Below are 17,285 nucleotides of genomic sequence, written 5' to 3' on the forward strand. Positions count from 1 at the left end.
TCTCGAACCTTCCACCATGACATAGCCTGTTTCATTTGAGGAGATATGGCGATCCGATCTTCGAATGTCCCTTTTGATTGAATCCATTGCTCGTCGAGGAGCTCCTGCAAAGGCCCTCTCTGAATACGGCAGTTTGGAACCAGTGGGATACATGAGGACATCATTCCCAACAAGGATTTGTATATCCTTACTGAAGTGTACCTCTTTGACTGGAGGGAGGAGGCCAGGCCTGCAATCTTTCGAACCCTCTCTTCCGATGGGTATGCTTTCGCTTCCTTTGTGCAGAGCAGTGCCCCTAGGAATTGAATCGTTTGAGAAGGCACCAATGAAGACTTTTCTATGTTGAGTCGTAGACCCAGTCATTGAAACAGATTCATCCAGCGTTTTAGGGATATCTTGTCCTTTCCTTAAGATGGACCTGTTATAAGCCAGTCGTCCAGATAGGGGTAAATTTGATGCCCCTGCAACCTTAAGTGAGCTGCAACTGGGGCCATGCATTTCGTAAATACTCTTGGGGCCGATTTGAGGCCGAAAGGTAGTATTTTGAACTGGAAGTGGCGACTCTCCACTACAAAATGTAGATATTTCCTGTGTTTCTGATGAATCGGTATATGGAAATATGCATCCATAAGGTCTAGTGAAGCCATGTAGTCTTTTCTCCGCAGGAGCAGAAGAATCTCCAGCAGGGAAAGCATACGGAAGGGAATTTTCCTGATGTATTGATTTAGATCCCTTAGGTCCAATACCTGTCTCCATTTTGTAGTTTGCTTTTTCTTTACCAGGAAGAAATGCGAATAAAATCCTTTCCCTCTCTGCTGGAAAGGCACTTCCTCTATAGCCCCCTTCTGTAAAAGCGAAAGAACTTCTGCTTTTAATGCAGAGCGATGTTGCTGTAGCTTGAAAACCGGGGGATAGTTTGGTGGTATTTGAACAAACTCTAGGGTATGGCCCCTGCGTATTACATCCAGTACCCATTTGTCTGATGTTATAGACATCCAATGCTGCAAGAATAGAGACAGATAGTGGTCGTTGCCGGGAATCCACAAGGTGGAGAGCGCCATTTGTAAATCATTGCCTTCTATTAGATTGTTGGGTCTTTCCTCTGGTTGCGGATTTGCCTCTGGACTGTTGGTGAAAAGAGGCATTAGAAGATCTATATTGTTGGTTTGAATTGTACTGCCGGTAACCCTGTTGGTTATAGGGCTGGTATCGGTTAGATTGGTACGATGATCGCTGACCAAATTGTCCTCTTGCAACTCTCCTCCGAAAGGACAGACATTTTCCTTGCTGAAGGGACCCCAGCGCCCTCGCTGTGTCCGTGTCTGCCTTAATGTCCTGTCAAGCGTCATCTATATGTTTCCCAAATAGATTCTCGCCATCGAATGACATGTCAATTATTTTGGCCTGTACTTCTGGTCTAAATGAAGTAGCTTTCAATCAGCCTTGCCTTCTAAGGGACACCGTTCCTGCTATCTGACGAAAAGCCATCGAGGAGATATCCATGGCAATATCTATAGACTCCGAGGCCGCTTTCGCCCCCTCCTGAAGGACAGTTGCTACCTCTCCTTTCTTATCCTCTGGCAGAAGAGCTAGTAGTGGTGCTATATCCGACCACATCTGCCTGTTAGGAGGGCCAAAGCATTAGCTGCTTTGATGGTAGAAGCTGCCATTATTGCAAATCTTTTCCCCGCTCCATCCATTCTTCTTCCTTCCTTATCCGGCGGGACCATAGATGTGGAAACAGGGTTTTTAGAATTTCTCTGCGCCGCCTGCATCACCACCGATTCTGGGCGTGGGTGTCCCATTAAACATGCAGGGGAGGACTCTGGCGCACAGTAGTTCTTTTTGATTCTAGGGACTGAAACAGAAACTGAAGCTGGAGTCTTCAGAATTTTAAGACCCTCATCCCAAATGTGCTGAATGATTGGGATTGACCTTGTTGACTTTCTGGAGTCATCTTTAAAATCGTATAAGAAACATTCAGTTTCTTGAACCGGCATTTCTAGGTGAAATCTTTTTGCTGCCTTTTCCATGATATCATGGAACCCTCCAATGTCCTGAGGAGGTGAAGTCGCTGGTGAAGGCGAAGGTGAAGGAGTTGTTGGTAAAATATATTGATCCCATTCCGGACCTCCTGTGGTATCCTGTAGAAGCTCACCTTCTTCAGGTTGTTCATCCCCGTCACTGTCAGTCAGATCATCTCTGATTGTAACTATAGGCGGAGAACGAAGCTTTTGAGTTTGAGGAGTAGATTGCGCCACAGGTGCTTGCATCTGAGGCACTGTAGGCGTTGAAGCAGGTGCGTTAGCCTCAGGAAAAGAATGGTAATATTCGTTGATCATTAGACGCAAATCCGTTACAAGCGATGCTGGCATTGAAATGGATTCCTCTCTTGCCTCGCCCTGTTGTTCCTCCTCCTCTTCGTAGTCGCAATGCTCTTGAAAAGATTTGTACCTCAAAGATTTGGCCTGAGCAGCATCTTTAAAGGAGAAAACTTCCTCGTCCGTGTACTGGCTCTTGATCTGAAGCTGGGAAGGACTATTTGCTACCCCTGAAGATTCTTCCTCCTCCGATTCCTGCTCCAGTAAGGTGGATGGGGCAGAGGAGATATCTTTGTCCATGCCGTAAATTCTGAAGATTTTCTTATTGTCGACGATCCGGTCGACGAGTGAAAAGATATAATAGAAATCAAGGTCTTCGACTGCGGAGATTTAAAAGCCTTCGTCAACGGAGCCGCCGTCGACGAGGTTCCCGTCGTCGAAATGATGTTCGTCGTCGATCCTGTCGTCGACGAGGTCGCCATCGATGATTGCCTCGTCGACGGAGCAGCCGGTCTCGTCGACAACGATATATAATTGTGGTTCCTGTCATCGACGCTGCAGCCGTCGTCGAAATGGCCGTCGTCGATACTGTAGTCGTCGACGGTGCCGTCGACAGTTTCCCCACAGGCTTTGCTGGAGACACCACAGAACTGGTCGACGGAGCTGAAGATGCCCCCTTATGACCTGAAGATTTCTTCAGAGGAGTCGGAGGAAGAGATGGCGTCTCCTTTCCCTTGGATTTGATCTTTTTAGAATCCACAGGTTCCTCAGAATTGGAAGCTTTCCTCTTCTTGGAAGACTGGCTTGTGGATTCCTCCCCAGAATCAGAGTCTGAAGTGGCCTTCTTCTTTTGAAGCCACAACAGAAGACGTGCCTCTCTATCCCTCAGAGTCTTAGCAGAAAAAGTTCTGCAATGCTTACAATCCTTAGCTATATGCTTGGGATGAAGGCTATATAAGCAGTCCTTGTGTGGATCTTCAGAGAAGAGCCTAGCTTTTCCACAGGATCTGCAAGGCCTGAAAAGCCTCTTCTTAGAGCTCTCAGCCATTATAAGGTAAAAGATTAATCACAATACCTTAATCCAGAAAGGGTTCAGTTAGAAAGGTCAAAAGTTCACACTGGAACAAAAACTGAACAGAGCTCAGGGAGACTCCTTTCTCACACCAAGGCGGTTGGAAATCTGAGGTAGAAGGGTTCTGCTGGGGAGTGTGATGTCAGGGCGTTGGTGCTGATTGGCTGAGTTTTGGACCAAACAATGAGGAGGTCTGGTTACCAAACAAATCAGGCCCTATGGGGTCTTCTATGCAGTTTTTTCTTCTCTATGGTACTGCTTTGGGTATTCTGTTACCGTGAGACTCCCACCATGACGACGGGGAAGATACAAGCATGTGAATCTATGAAAGATTCAATACTGGAGAACAAAGACATCAAGTTTTGGCCTCCCTTGCTTTAGAAAAGATTTTTAAAAATGTGACCTCCCACAGCACCAATAAAATATGCTTCCTGGGGATTATTTCTACTATTCTCAAACAGTAGAATACACAATTGCCCACATAAAAATTAACAGAAACCACTGATATTACTACTAAATGTAAGATGCTATTGTCACACAAAGTTTAAGCCAGCAGAATTTTCATTTGCTTTTGCTCACTATAAAGTAATGCAGAGGGTCAATGTGCCTGCTGAAAAGAACAGATACCCTGCAGATCATAGAACATATTTTGTTTGAATAGCTCAGTGGGTCACTGCATGTGTCAGAGAGATTCTTCTGTTAATAGCTGCTCATAAGTTGCAATTCTAGTATAGCACAGAGACCTATGATCTGTCGACCAAGAGTTCAGATGCATGCAGACTGCGTGATATAGGTTAGAATATAATTTTTTCCCTAGTCTTTAATTATACTAATGTAGCTAAAAATGGTGTGTTTGGGTAGGAACGTATTCTTACTACTTAAGCCAACCCCAACCACAGTGGTACATTTTAAATCGTAAATTTGTGCTTTTCCAGACCAAACTCTTAAAATATAGTGCCTACTGGTTCGGATGTCATGCGAGTCCTACACACTATAATCCCTATGGTCTTTTGTAACATTTTCTATACCGTCGATTCACATTGTTTCTGTAGAATGTGTGTGTTTGATGTAAAGTGCTCTGACACTATACATTGGTATGAGTAGCACTATTAATCAAATGAAATGCATGAGAGAGAGGTGCTATGGAGAGATGGGGACCCTGCTGGAGTGTGGCAGTGAGGAAATCCGTGTAGCGGGAGGTTATTGGGTGGTGGGGGTGCCAAAAAAGCATGTCACACAGGGCGCCACCAGCGCTAAAGCCGGCCCTGCTTCCATTAGGTACAAAAGGGGGTGGTGATGGACGGAGCATCTGAACCAATCAAACACTCACACCCAGTCAACAGATCTGGGTTTAATCCATCACCGTTCTTTAGCCCACTCTGCCACCCCAGTTCAGACACGGCCATATGCAAATAAATAAGTCTGACCCTGTGCCTCATGGGAACAGTCCAGCCCGAACTGCCAAGCCATGCCTGCCCTGGACCGGAAACAGGCTTCCTAGGACTGGTTTCTGGCATTACAGCCGTCTTCAGCCAGGCCTGCTTGAATCCAGTAGCAAAGTGAGCAAGGGACTCACGTCTGAGCATACCCTGCCAAGTTATGGCGAACAAAGTGGTACAAAAGGGGGTGGTGATGGACGGAGCATCTGAACCAATCAAACACTCACACCCAGTCAACAGATCTGGGTTTAATCCATCACCGTTCTTTAGCCCACTCTGCCACCCCAGTTCAGACATGGCCACATGCAAATCAGTCTGACCCTGTGGCTCATGGGAACAGTCCAGCCCGAACTGCCAAGCTATGCCTGCCCTGGACCGTAAACAAGCTTCCTAGGACCGGTTTCTGGCATTACAGCCGTGTTCAGCCAGGCTTGCTTGAACCCAGTGGCAAAGTGAGCAAGGGACTCACGTCTGAGCATACCCTGCCAACTTATGGCAAACAAAGCGGTACAAAAGGGGGTGGTGATGGACGGAGCATCTGGACCAATCAAACACTCACACCCAGTCAACAGATCTGGGTTTAATCCATCACCGTTCTTTAGCCCACTCTGCCACCCCAGATCAGACATGGCCATATGCAAATCAGTCTGACCCTGTGCCTCATGGGAACAGTCCAGCCCGAACTGCCAAGTCATGCCTGCCCTGGACCGGAAACAAGCTTCCTAGTACCGGTTTCTGGCATTACAGCAGTCTTCAGCCAGGCTTGCTTGAATCCAGTGGCAAATTGAGCAAGGGACTCACGTCTGAGCATACCCTGCAAAGTTATGGCGAACAAAGCGGTACAAAAGGGGGTGGTCTTGCATCAGAGCCACAGACCGTGGAATTCACAGGTTTCTATTTTGTGTTGGATTGCTCCCAGAATGAGCTCAAATTGTGAAATTGGGTCAAAAAATATTGCACACCAAACTATTCCCAAACCTACCCTTACTTGACCTTTTTTCACAGCTAGCATATTATCTATGTCAGCATCAAGGCGAATCTCCTCTGTAGCTAACACTGAATTTAAAAGTACAGAGAATGTTAACTTTTACTGAAAAGTACATTGTAGAAAACCTCTCAACTTATTTAAATGCAAAAGGCATGTCCTGAACTTCCTATGCTCCATTCAAATGCTAATAGGGTTAAAAGAGTCTGCCCGGAAACCTAGCAACAGCCAACTTGCTGTGAGCACTGGGCCCTGTAGAATGGGTCAGGAATAGAAAGACTGCTGTGCTCTCCATGCTTCTTATTCTCAACGATGACTGAATGTGAACGAGTTTTCAGCATTGTTCTTCCCAGCGATTTGTTTTTTTCATGTACATTTTCAGTTAGAACAACAGTTTGAAAAGAGATCAGAATAATTCTATTTATTTTCACATCCAATAGTGGTGCTCGATATTGGAAGCAGCTAAAATAGTTATTGGGGGTGGCGCGGGGGATTCGTCAGGGACCCTGTAGTACTTTCATCATTATAGGTATAGGTTTCAGTTTTGGTAGAAAGCGCCAGTCAAAAACAAAACAACTGCCTTGCTGGAGTCACACAAGGAAAAGCATTGGGTATCAGAAGACATACAGACTCTCGAATTAAGGCAGAGCTCGGCTTAACTTGTGGCTCCCGGCAAGGCGAAGCGTAGCCTGCTATACACAACACTTTACTATAACAAAGACAATAACAGTGCCCACATTCTGGTCCACAAACTGTGCATTACTCATATTAGGAAAAATATCACGACTTTCGTGGACCTCGCAGGTCAAGCAAATGAATTTGTGATTTCTTCCTTCAGCCTCTTCATATGAGAACACTTTGATGATGCCTAGCAAAATACATACCTCCATAGTTGGCTCCCTTACTCTTTAAAGAAAGTTAGAAGCGAGCTAGAAGCACTGACCAGTGTAGAGGAGGTCAAGCCACCCATCCAATGACATGCAGATAGCAAAGCTCCAGGCTCTGGGCATGTCCTGTCCTCCTTTACCAAGCATTTCACCTCCTGAGGAGAACATGGGGCCTTATTTATGAGGCCTTGCGTCAGTTTTGCGCCGCCGGTGCGTCACTTTTTGAGACGCACCAGCGGTGTAAAAAATGTGCCCTGTTGCGCCATATTTAAAAAGTGACGCATCTAGGTAGATGCGTCACTTTTTAAACCCCTGCGCCACATTATACCTGCGTCAGGTATAATGTATGCAGAGTGGGCGTTCCCCCGCAAAAAGCCTCGTAATAGTGACGCAGTGAAATCTATGAGATTTCACTGCGTCACTTTTAGGACGCTGTTGCGTCAAAATCTTGCGCCTGCCTCACAGCAGGCGTAAGACTGACGCAAGCCCTTTCACATGGAGCTTTCCCCATGTGAAAGGACGCATTGCTGGAGTTGCGTCACTTTTGTGACACACTCCAGCAATGCGTCACTTTTGCGCTTACAGATACGTCAGAAATACTGACGTATCTGTAACTCCTTGCGACATGATGCGTCATACATTAACTATGACGCATCAGGAATGTCGCAAGGAGTGCGCAGCGAAAAGTGACGCATCGCTGTTTTCACGCAGCGATGCGTCACTTTTCATAAATGAGGCTCACAGCATTTATTTCTTGAATGAGCCATCTCACCTCAACACAGAATCATTTGATTCTTACTTTTTTTAATAACCCTTAGCCTTCTCTGTACTTTTTATATAAATCGATTCTTTTATTGCGCTATGATGCAGAGATCTATTGCAGGATCATGGCATCACCCGCACACACACAGACCACAACGGTTTCATATAAACCAGATGAGCATTTACCAACATGACTGAAGTCGCTAGCGTGCAGGACAGTCCAAGACAACTGGTGTCCCTTCCTCTGTTGGTATTGCATGCCGAGAAGGCATTCAACAGGGTTGAGTAGCACGTCTTGGGTCAAACCTTCCACAGATTCACATTTGGTCCTCTCTACCCCAAAGGCATATTAGTCAAATCTCAAATCTCCGCTGGTGTTTGCATCTAAGAGGGAGCCCTTCATCCTCGAGATGTGGCATCATCTACTCTATGAAGGACTTTAGACAGAAAGGCAACAATCCAAACTCTAATGATGTGCGCGCATTGTATGCCTGCTGAGCAACAGAATCCTGCAGAGGCCTAAGCATCAACGTATCAGCAGTGACCATGACAGCTTTTAAAGTTACATTCACCTGTAACTCACCGCAGCACACAATCAAATACAGGAGGGTCACATCACATCCAATTACTCAACTCTAGACAAGCAGAATGTACAGTCTCTACTATACTCTTCATTATGTAAAGACTTATGTAGAAACTGAATGTCTGTTGGCTCGGATGAAAAGCATGGATTAAAATGAATGCTTTCAATACTTCTTGAATATTATTTAAACGACAGACAGACAGACAGACAAACGGACGGACGGACGGACGGACGGACGGACGGACGGACGGACGGACGGACGGACAGACAGACAGACAGACAGACAGACAGACAGACAGACAGACAGACAGACAGACAGACAGACAGACAGACAGACAGACAGACAGATAGATAGATAGATAGATAGATAGATAGATAGATAGATAGATAGATAGATAGATAGATAGATAGATAGATAGATAACCTGCCACAAACGATTAAAGAAATTAAATCGCATATGAATAACTTTCATTGGCAAAAATGACCTAAGCGTACTGAGCATGTTGTAAGGTGATCTAGAGAGTAGAATCAACTTTAAACAACCACTGGCAAAGACAAAATGTCCAGCATATTTTGTCTGTATGTATTCTTCGTTGTAATGACTATATGTTGATGTGATTTAAATGCCCAACAGAAAACACATAAACAGGCAACCAAGTGGAGAAATAACTGAATGTGTGCACACACATGGACAGAGTCAAACAGCACACGTATAAGCATGTGCAGAGACAGGCGGATGGTGGTTGGACCCATGGATGGAGAGATGGATGCTTGGTTCTATGCAAGGAAGAATAGATGTTTAAATGGCTGTGCTTCATACTATTGTGGGTGGGTAAGATGGATGAGTGAAGCCGCATAGCTGCATGCAAGTGTGCGTGGATGCACAAACGCTTGGTTGTGGGTGGATGGATGAATGTCTTGGTGTGGGAGGATGGATATGTTCCTTGTTCCATAGTCTCAGCTTTTGCTCTCTGTGCCTGTTTCACCACTGGAGCGATTAGGTAGGAGAGCTAAGACTGCCATTCACTGACTCTGAAGAGTAAGTACAGCTGGGATCAGTAGTATCCAGAAAAGAGTGATTGTCACAAGCAATAATTAGCCTCTGTGTGGCTCCCTGTAGCCTCCTTAGGGAGCCAGTATGCTTCATGAAGAGGTGCAGAAGCTGGATAGTGCTTTTGCTGCTGAGGAGCCTGAATAGACTACTCTTTAGGCGATAACCAATGAAAGCAGAAAAAAACATCTGCAAGATGTGTGGACGGATACCATAATGTGATGGACCCCCCATTGAACCACAATACCTGAAGGCATTCACTGAAACAAGCCAATGAAGGTGGATGACCCAAAGCACCTTTTTAAATATTGTATCTGTGTGTTGTGTTAGCTCCAGCAGCCAATTTAAGCTATCTACAGCCAGACCTTGAAAGGCGCGGCCATCAGTCTGAATCAGTATATGTGTGAATCTACAAAGCATAGATCACGATTGAGAGAGTATTACTTAGACTGGGAAATCAGAAAGGTGGATCAATAATGAGGAAAGATTTATGAAGCATGCATAACTCTTTAACTGCATTATTAAAGTCAATGCAGTTGTTTAACAATTCCAGAAATGTGCAACCTTGGCATTGATACATTATAGGTTGCAGAATTCTGAACTTGGCGAAGGTACTACAGAAGACATTTCGGGCACCATGGTATTGTGTGTTAGCGCAGTTCAGCTGAAGGCACAATGGGTCTGGTAACCATGAGTTGGCCTAATAGTGGCAGGAACTCTACCGACACTTTTGGTAAAGGTCTGCTAGGGGGTGGCATCAATCAATGCCGTCAAGTATAGATCCGAGCCCGAAATCATGTTTTTGACATTTGGTGTTAGGGTATCAGGATAACATAATAGCAGCTTCCCTGGTGCCAACTAGGGTAATCTTAAGGATATTCTTTGTTAAGCAACATTGGGCTTCAAATTTAAGGACCACGCCACATGCACAAGAAAACCCTTTCCTTCTCAAATATATCTCCATCCATGCAAGATTACGTTCATCTGATTTTAATTCAAATTCATGATTATTTTTGCATGTATTAAGAAGCTTCGATAAACCTTGCAGAAATGGTAGCTGCTGTCTCCATCCATGCCATGATCTGGCCACCAAATGTGTTTCCTTGATGGTTCCCATGTGGTGGGAGGACTAGTTCAATGCTCTGCACATGGGTGCGGTCTGTTGAAATGACTGCCTCTTCGCTACAGCCAGTAGCATCTGAAATAGAGAAGATATAGATTGCTTCTTGAACATGCAGCTATTATGGCACAGTAAATTAATGGTGGCCATTCATACAAGAGTCTAGCGTAAGCTACCATATGTAGTTTGCCTGAAATAGATCTTCCATTGACTTCCAGCCTTTGGATTAGTTTGTTGTGTTATGGTATTCGCAAAAGTTTATTGTTGGGGAAGCTGCTGGTCCTCTTAAAATTAAAAAAAAGGGACTAAAGGAAACAAATAGTTTTAGTCTTTAAAAGTACGGGCAGTAGTTTCTTGCACTGTAGGAACTACTTTTTGTGTCGATCTGCTCCTTCTTAAAGGGCAGAATGTGGTTACTCACAGTGAAGTAAATCAATGGCTGAAGTGGGCTGACCCACTGCCCCATGCTGTATGTTTCAGTATGCATAAATATGTGATTGGCACAATAACAGACCTATAGATGAAGGGGGCTGTCTGAAAGCCCCTATAAGTTAACATATTCTATAAATAATTTTTATAAACTGTAAAGGTCTTGGTTAACGTCAGACCTAACCAACATCATATGGAATGGTAGGGAAGAGATTTAACGGACTAGTTCCACCTCTCCAGTCGGTGAATCATTAAAGATTTAAAAGGCTCTAAGTTACTGCCCAAACCAGAGCAATCAAAACATTTCTCAGCATTAAAACATCTGGGAGCCGACACAGTCTTAACCCAAGCAAATGATCTGCTTAATCGCAGAGTTTCTATTCATAAGGGCACGATTGCGTATGCCGAGTGTGACAAAATGGAATCAATATATTTTGTGAATATGTAAAACTTGAATGTCACAATATCATTAGCAAAAATATCATCTGACACAAATATTGGGTCCTAAATTTTGTTTACAAAAAGGGACAAGGGTAGACTTTACCATTATCGAAATGGTGACTATTAATTAGGTTGGTATTTAATCTCCCATGCATCCATACTTCAAGACTCATGAAAATTACAATCCATTAGGGACACCCTGCTCTTTCCCTTTTGTGTTCTTTAATAATTTGCATGTCGGGTCTGGTCTTATGGGCTAAAACGAACACTCGTGGCACACAAGACTATGCATGGTGTACAGAGTTGTTCCTGAAGACTCAATACTACTGATCGCCTGACCTCTGGCAAATTATTTTTTGCATAAGTTCACTCTGTTTTTGCTTCTCATGAGAGTAGCCTGTCAAACTGAAGAAAGTTAATTAACCGCTCAAACTATTACATGGCATGGAATATGCAATGTTACTTAGCATTAGGTACAACGCATGCAATTACAACACGGTTGTTACAATGGCCGAGTTGTTACAACGCATACCATTACATCGCAAGTCGTTTCTACGACTTGCTGTAGGGGTGGGCTGGACTTAGGAATAGTATAATTTACTATTCCAACTCCAGCGTGCACAATAGTAGGGAAGGTGTTGGAATAGTGAATTATACTATTCCTTAGTTTAGAGCGCCCCCTACAGCAAGTCGTAGAAACGACTTGCATTGTATTGGTTAGCATTGTAACATCGCGGTCGTTGTAACAACCACTTTGTAATCGTATGAGTTGTGCCGCATGTGATGTAAAAGCTGCTTCCCCTTGGTATGTAACCTCCCCATATAATACAACCTCACACCACAGCTCACCATTCCAGCCTGAAGTCAATTTGCTAAAGGTTTGTGATGTGCCTAACTACCTGCAGGAGCAGCAGAGGTGTGAGGGTGATACATAACTACCATATCCTCTACTTTGAGTGAATGAATAATCACTAAAAATAATTTTCGGAGATATTATACTGGATAAAATACCCACTGCCATACTTTAGAAGGATATTGAAAGTAACAAAGGAGGTCTTTGGTCATACAGAGGAATGAGGTAGAAGGCCTTGTTCCTTTGGAAGGTTGTTGAATTCAGAGGCAACTTGCAACATCCTTATCATCTACGGCAAAGGTCTTCAAACATTTGTAGGCCAAGCCCCCCTGACAATATTTTGAAGGAGTCGGGCCCCCCCATCACTAACATTTCTGGAAGTTGGGTTTTAGTATCTTTGACAACTAGTTTAACCCTGAGGTGTTAGTTGACAACTAATTTTCGCAACAGCGAAACATTAGCAGTTTTTTTTTTTAAAGTTAAGATTTGTGAGCTATAAATCTGGCCCACAACCTCTAAACTCATGCAACACCCTTTCATGGGAAACATTCTTTTGGGGAAATCCGCCACAAGGTCAGTGCATTAACCCCCAACTTTCAGGACCACATCTAATACCGTGCAGCCTGATCCAGCAAACAAGCAGAATATTGGCAGACCTGGCAACCACATAATTCTCGGGGCAAGCTCTTTGCTCTGAAGATGCAACTCAATTAATTGAAAATCTCACTGCCATATATGTTTATTTTGTACTGTCATGTGACAGGGGTATAGATACCATGGGCCCTGGTGCAGGAAACGAAAATGGCCTCTTTGTCTAGAGCTGGGATAGGAATACAGAGCAACTATCAAGGTTTATTGGGCTGAATCTACATTAAGGCTGTGTTGGCAGCTTCTTGACAGCCCTATCACTAATGAACAGGAAGGGGTGCAAAACTGCAACAAATGGCCTGAAAATGCCTTGTTATTATGGAAAATACTATGACAAATGTAATTTTGCCTCAGGCACTGAAAATGCCTGCCTCATAGCAGATTTGCAGAGTTAAACTGCTGTTAGCTAAAACGCCAGTACTCATAGAGAGAAGACTCTCATCTGAGACCTCTTGCCAACAGAGTGCAAGGACACTAGGTCATAAGAATTTGCCCGACGCAGTGATGTCCTGTGTAAGACCTCATAGCGCATCTTGCTCCCAGTGGCTAGTAGACATGGTGCCTTAGTTATAACTGTAAAATACCGTTATTATTTTAAGTAGGAGAAAGTTAAAGAGCAGAAAAATGTTTCATATCATGTAAATTTTTGCAGAACGTTTTCAGCACTTTAAATTTCTCCCATTTAAAAAAAGTTGTTTTGGTTTTTATTATACATGCAACTGTGCCACATCTGACTAAAGGCATTCCTGCGCTACAAGTACATACAACATAGGCTCTCAGTCACCCTTACACATCTATGCCATTCATACACACACATGTTCATACATCTTCAAAGACCGCACTCTCACTGACACACATCGCAGTCCTGTCATAGTGACCCTCGTCAAAGTATTTTGTTCAAACCATAGTATCTGGTTCAATGGATATTAGGCTTAAAGTCAATGGAGCTGAATGGGAGGTTGTCTGGTAGCAATGCACAAGTTGCATAGCCTTCAGTAGCTCACAATGATTTTCCCTGATCAGAAGTAGCTCTCACTACAGAAAAGGTTAGAGACCACTGCTTTAGAACATATTAGCTGGCATCATATTCCCACTCAAGGGCCAACAACTCTTTTGGAATCCTCTAAATTCATGCTAGCCTATGCAGACAAAGTACACGTGTTTTATAACATGGGCCATCCAGAGAAGAGACTAGAGAAGTTCTCTTTACCCAGTCCCACACATCAACAATTAACAATATACATTCTCGAATATTCCTTTATTTGATGATGGTGTCTTATGTTTTGAGGCATATGGTGGCATCATTGACCAGATAGACCCTTTAAAAGTGAACACCTAATGAATTGAAGTTGTGCATTTGTTTTTAGCATTACACAGGTCACAATTACGCATCTTACCCCCAATGCATTTACTCACACAACTATTTCAGAACCTCTTTTGAGGTGCTTTCAAGTTTTTTGTTACTTTTGTTTACAAATACCTCCTCCATCAAGGTGTGTGATTTCAACACGCCATAAACCAAAGATACGTATCACCTAAATGATTTAGGAAACCATTTTCACGCACTATTGAAGCTCCTGGTTACTTTTTCTTGTTGTTTTTAGTGACTTCGCTCTCGACTTAACTCATAAAGACCAAAATACACAAAATATAAAGACAAAACTGGAAAAAATCTACCTGAAAACTGGTAATGAGCGGATCGCAAACATCTGACAAAATTGGTTTGATTACCTTCAAGACAAACATGACATTCTTAATGTTATTAAAAAAACACTAAAACTGTTGAAGCTAGTGCAATAACCACAGCAGCGCCCTTCCCAGGCACATCATAAGGTTTTAGGACATCTTAGACAATTAACATTTTTGGTGCAAGAGTGACCTCTTGCCTACCACAAGGGCAAAGCACATCCTGTGATAGTTGAATAAAGAGGGCTGCACTTGTTAACTGTATTCTGTGTTCTCATTTCACAAAATGCACTTATATGTGATATGAATTAATGAACCCAGGAGTGATGTTGCTGTTAGCCAAGAGACTATTACATTTGAACTTGGACCCCCGCTTCCTCAACTGTGTAGCCACACTATACAACACATCACGTACTCCAGCACGAGTGGTGTGCTTTTCCCCTCATTTCCTATAGGGAGAGGTACATTACAAGGATGCTTGCTTTCTCCCTTATTTTCACCCTGGTCATAGAGCCACTAGAGGAATGGATCAGGAAAAATATTCACATCCAATTCACAGCTTTTTGGATGCAAGATGTAGCTGAAGATAGGGTTTCATTATATGCTGACGACATTAACTTCAACGCCGGAATACACCCTGCCTTGGCTGCCACCGTTGCTACAGAAATATGGGGCACATGCATGAAGCATTTTTGGAGTCGCAAACGGTGCGATTCCTTAAAATCGTCCGTTTGCGATTCCAAAAATGCTTTTTGGAATGCATCAAGCATTTTTAGAAATCGCACATTTTTGCGATTTCTAAAAATGAAATTGCTTTTAAGAAATCGCAAATTTGCGATTTCTTAAAAGCAATGCATGATTACTTTTATAATTGCGAATTCGCAATTAGGGTGTCAAATTTACTGAGTGGTTGAACCACTCGGTAAATTTGCAAAAAGTGTTAAAAACGCTGCAAAAGCATTTTTTACACATTCATGTTACGGACACACATGTCCTTAGGACATGTGTGTGTGCAACATGATGCGAAAACAACATTTCATGGGTGCAGGGGGGGGTCATTTGAACCCCCCTCTCCACCCTTGAAATGCAATCAGGATTTGCGATTAGCAAAGTGCGAATTCGCAATTCCCATTCATTCCTATGGGCATTTTAGCCCATAGGAATGAATGGGAATTGCGAATTCGCACTTTGCTTATCGCATAATATTTGAGAATCGGTAAAAATTGCGATTTTTACTGATTCTCAAATATTTTGAGAAAATGTACATGCATCCCATTTTGCATTTCCTAATTTGCGATTCCCTAAAAATCGCAAATTAGGAAGTGCAAAATGAAACAATGATGCATGTGGGCCTTTGTGAATACATCTGAACTGTAGCTTAAATGGCCAAAGTAAGCCTATTAGTGAATCACCGGTGTTCCTATTGACTTTCTGACACACACCCAATTTCAAATAGCTGTTGTATCATCTCAGGCATTAACGTAACTTAAGACAAGAGAATTTGAACATTGTGCCTTGGATTCACTGCACGTAGAAAAAACTGGAGTAACAGTCCTTTCTCCTTATATCTATAATAGGTAGGTCTGTTCTATTTACAAAAGTGCCCCTCCAACAATTTCTCTACACATTACAAAACTAATCCTATATATGGTCCATGGCAACTTTCTTTTACGGAATTACAATCCATGGTCCCTCAATGTTTATGGGTGGGTAAGAAACCTAGGGCCAGATGTAGGTCGCCAAATACCGGTCGGTAACGGCCGATTTCGGCCGTTACCGACCGGTATTTGGAGATTGAGATGTAGGGGGCCTAATATTTACGGATTCGGTAAATTTACCGATTCGGTAAAATACTGAATGTGTAATTTACCGAATCGGTAAATCTAGATGTAGGTGGCACTGAAAACAGTGCCACAGGCCCTTAAGAATTCGTTATTTACCATGAAACACTATTTCATGGTAAATAACGAATTCCTGTGTAGATGCACATCTGTGCATGTACACCTGTGCCATGTGGCACACATACATGCCCTAAGGGCATGTATGTGTGTCACATGGCACACAAGCCAGAATCAGGGGTGCAACAGGGTGTCAAAGTGACACCCTGTCCCCCTTGACAATTCGGTAAATTTAACGAATCGGTATTTACCGATTCGGTAATTGACATTGATTCCTTCGGGCCTTGAGGCCCATAGGAATCAATGGCAATTACCGAATCGGTAAATACCGATTTGGTAATTACCGAATCATACCCATTCGGTAAAAATTACCGATTTATTACCTAGATCTCATTTACCGAATCTAGAATACTGAATCGGTAAAATTCGGTATTCTAGAGTCGGTAAATGAGATTTACCTACATCAGGCCCCTAGAATCTCATTTGTGAAATGTACTCACACTCCATATGAGGGAAGGCTAGACACTGTGGATATTGACATATTCTATCTCACCTTTCGGCTGCCTCCAATAAATGATTGGCTTCTTAGCGACAGGCAAGGCCCGTCGATACGGATAGAGCCAAATCTGTTGGCGAACCCTGGGATATTTTCATAAATGTATCGGGAAATCAGCCCTCTTGTATGCCACAGATCACTGAGTTGCCCTTTTTATACTGGCATAAAGATTTAAAGCACCTCAAATGGATGGATAAATTGACCAAAGAGACCCCTTTGTGACACGAGACATGGTTGGTATAGGTAACAAAGCTCCATGGCATGGGACCTGATTGAAACATCAAGGCTAGGGGATGTATGGATTGGCACTCACATCAAATCCGTTGAGCAGATATCAGCCAAGAGAAATAGGAACATGTTTAGAAATAAATGATTTGGATATATTTCAGAGCATAAGCCTCAGTATTTTAAGAATTCCAAATAATGCATACATATACCCATACATCTGCAAAATGCATTCGCAGGCCACCACAGGCTAGGCAAGAGAGGAGGCTCCGGAGAGGGGACCTGTACATTCATTTGAAAAAAAGAGATCAGCACTCTTTCTCGAACTC

The 17,285-nt window shown here is 43.2% G+C and overlaps 1 protein-coding gene across 2 annotated transcripts in view; it reads right to left on the reverse strand.

The window, feature by feature from the left end:
• ACOT12 (acyl-CoA thioesterase 12) overlaps window positions 1–17,285 on the reverse strand; it is a 546,146-nt gene that overhangs the window by 240,886 nt on the left and 287,975 nt on the right. For both annotated transcript variants that reach the window (XM_086960839.1, XM_086960840.1), the window contains exon 6: window positions 10,142–10,298. In XM_086960839.1, coding sequence (XP_086816965.1) covers window positions 10,142–10,298 — 157 coding nt within the window. The remainder of the gene's footprint in view (window positions 1–10,141; window positions 10,299–17,285) is intronic.

Source organism: Lissotriton vulgaris, chromosome 3_1 (assembly GCF_964263255.1).
Source record: "Lissotriton vulgaris chromosome 3_1, aLisVul1.2, whole genome shotgun sequence".
In the NCBI taxonomy this organism is placed as follows: domain Eukaryota; kingdom Metazoa; phylum Chordata; class Amphibia; order Caudata; family Salamandridae; genus Lissotriton; species Lissotriton vulgaris.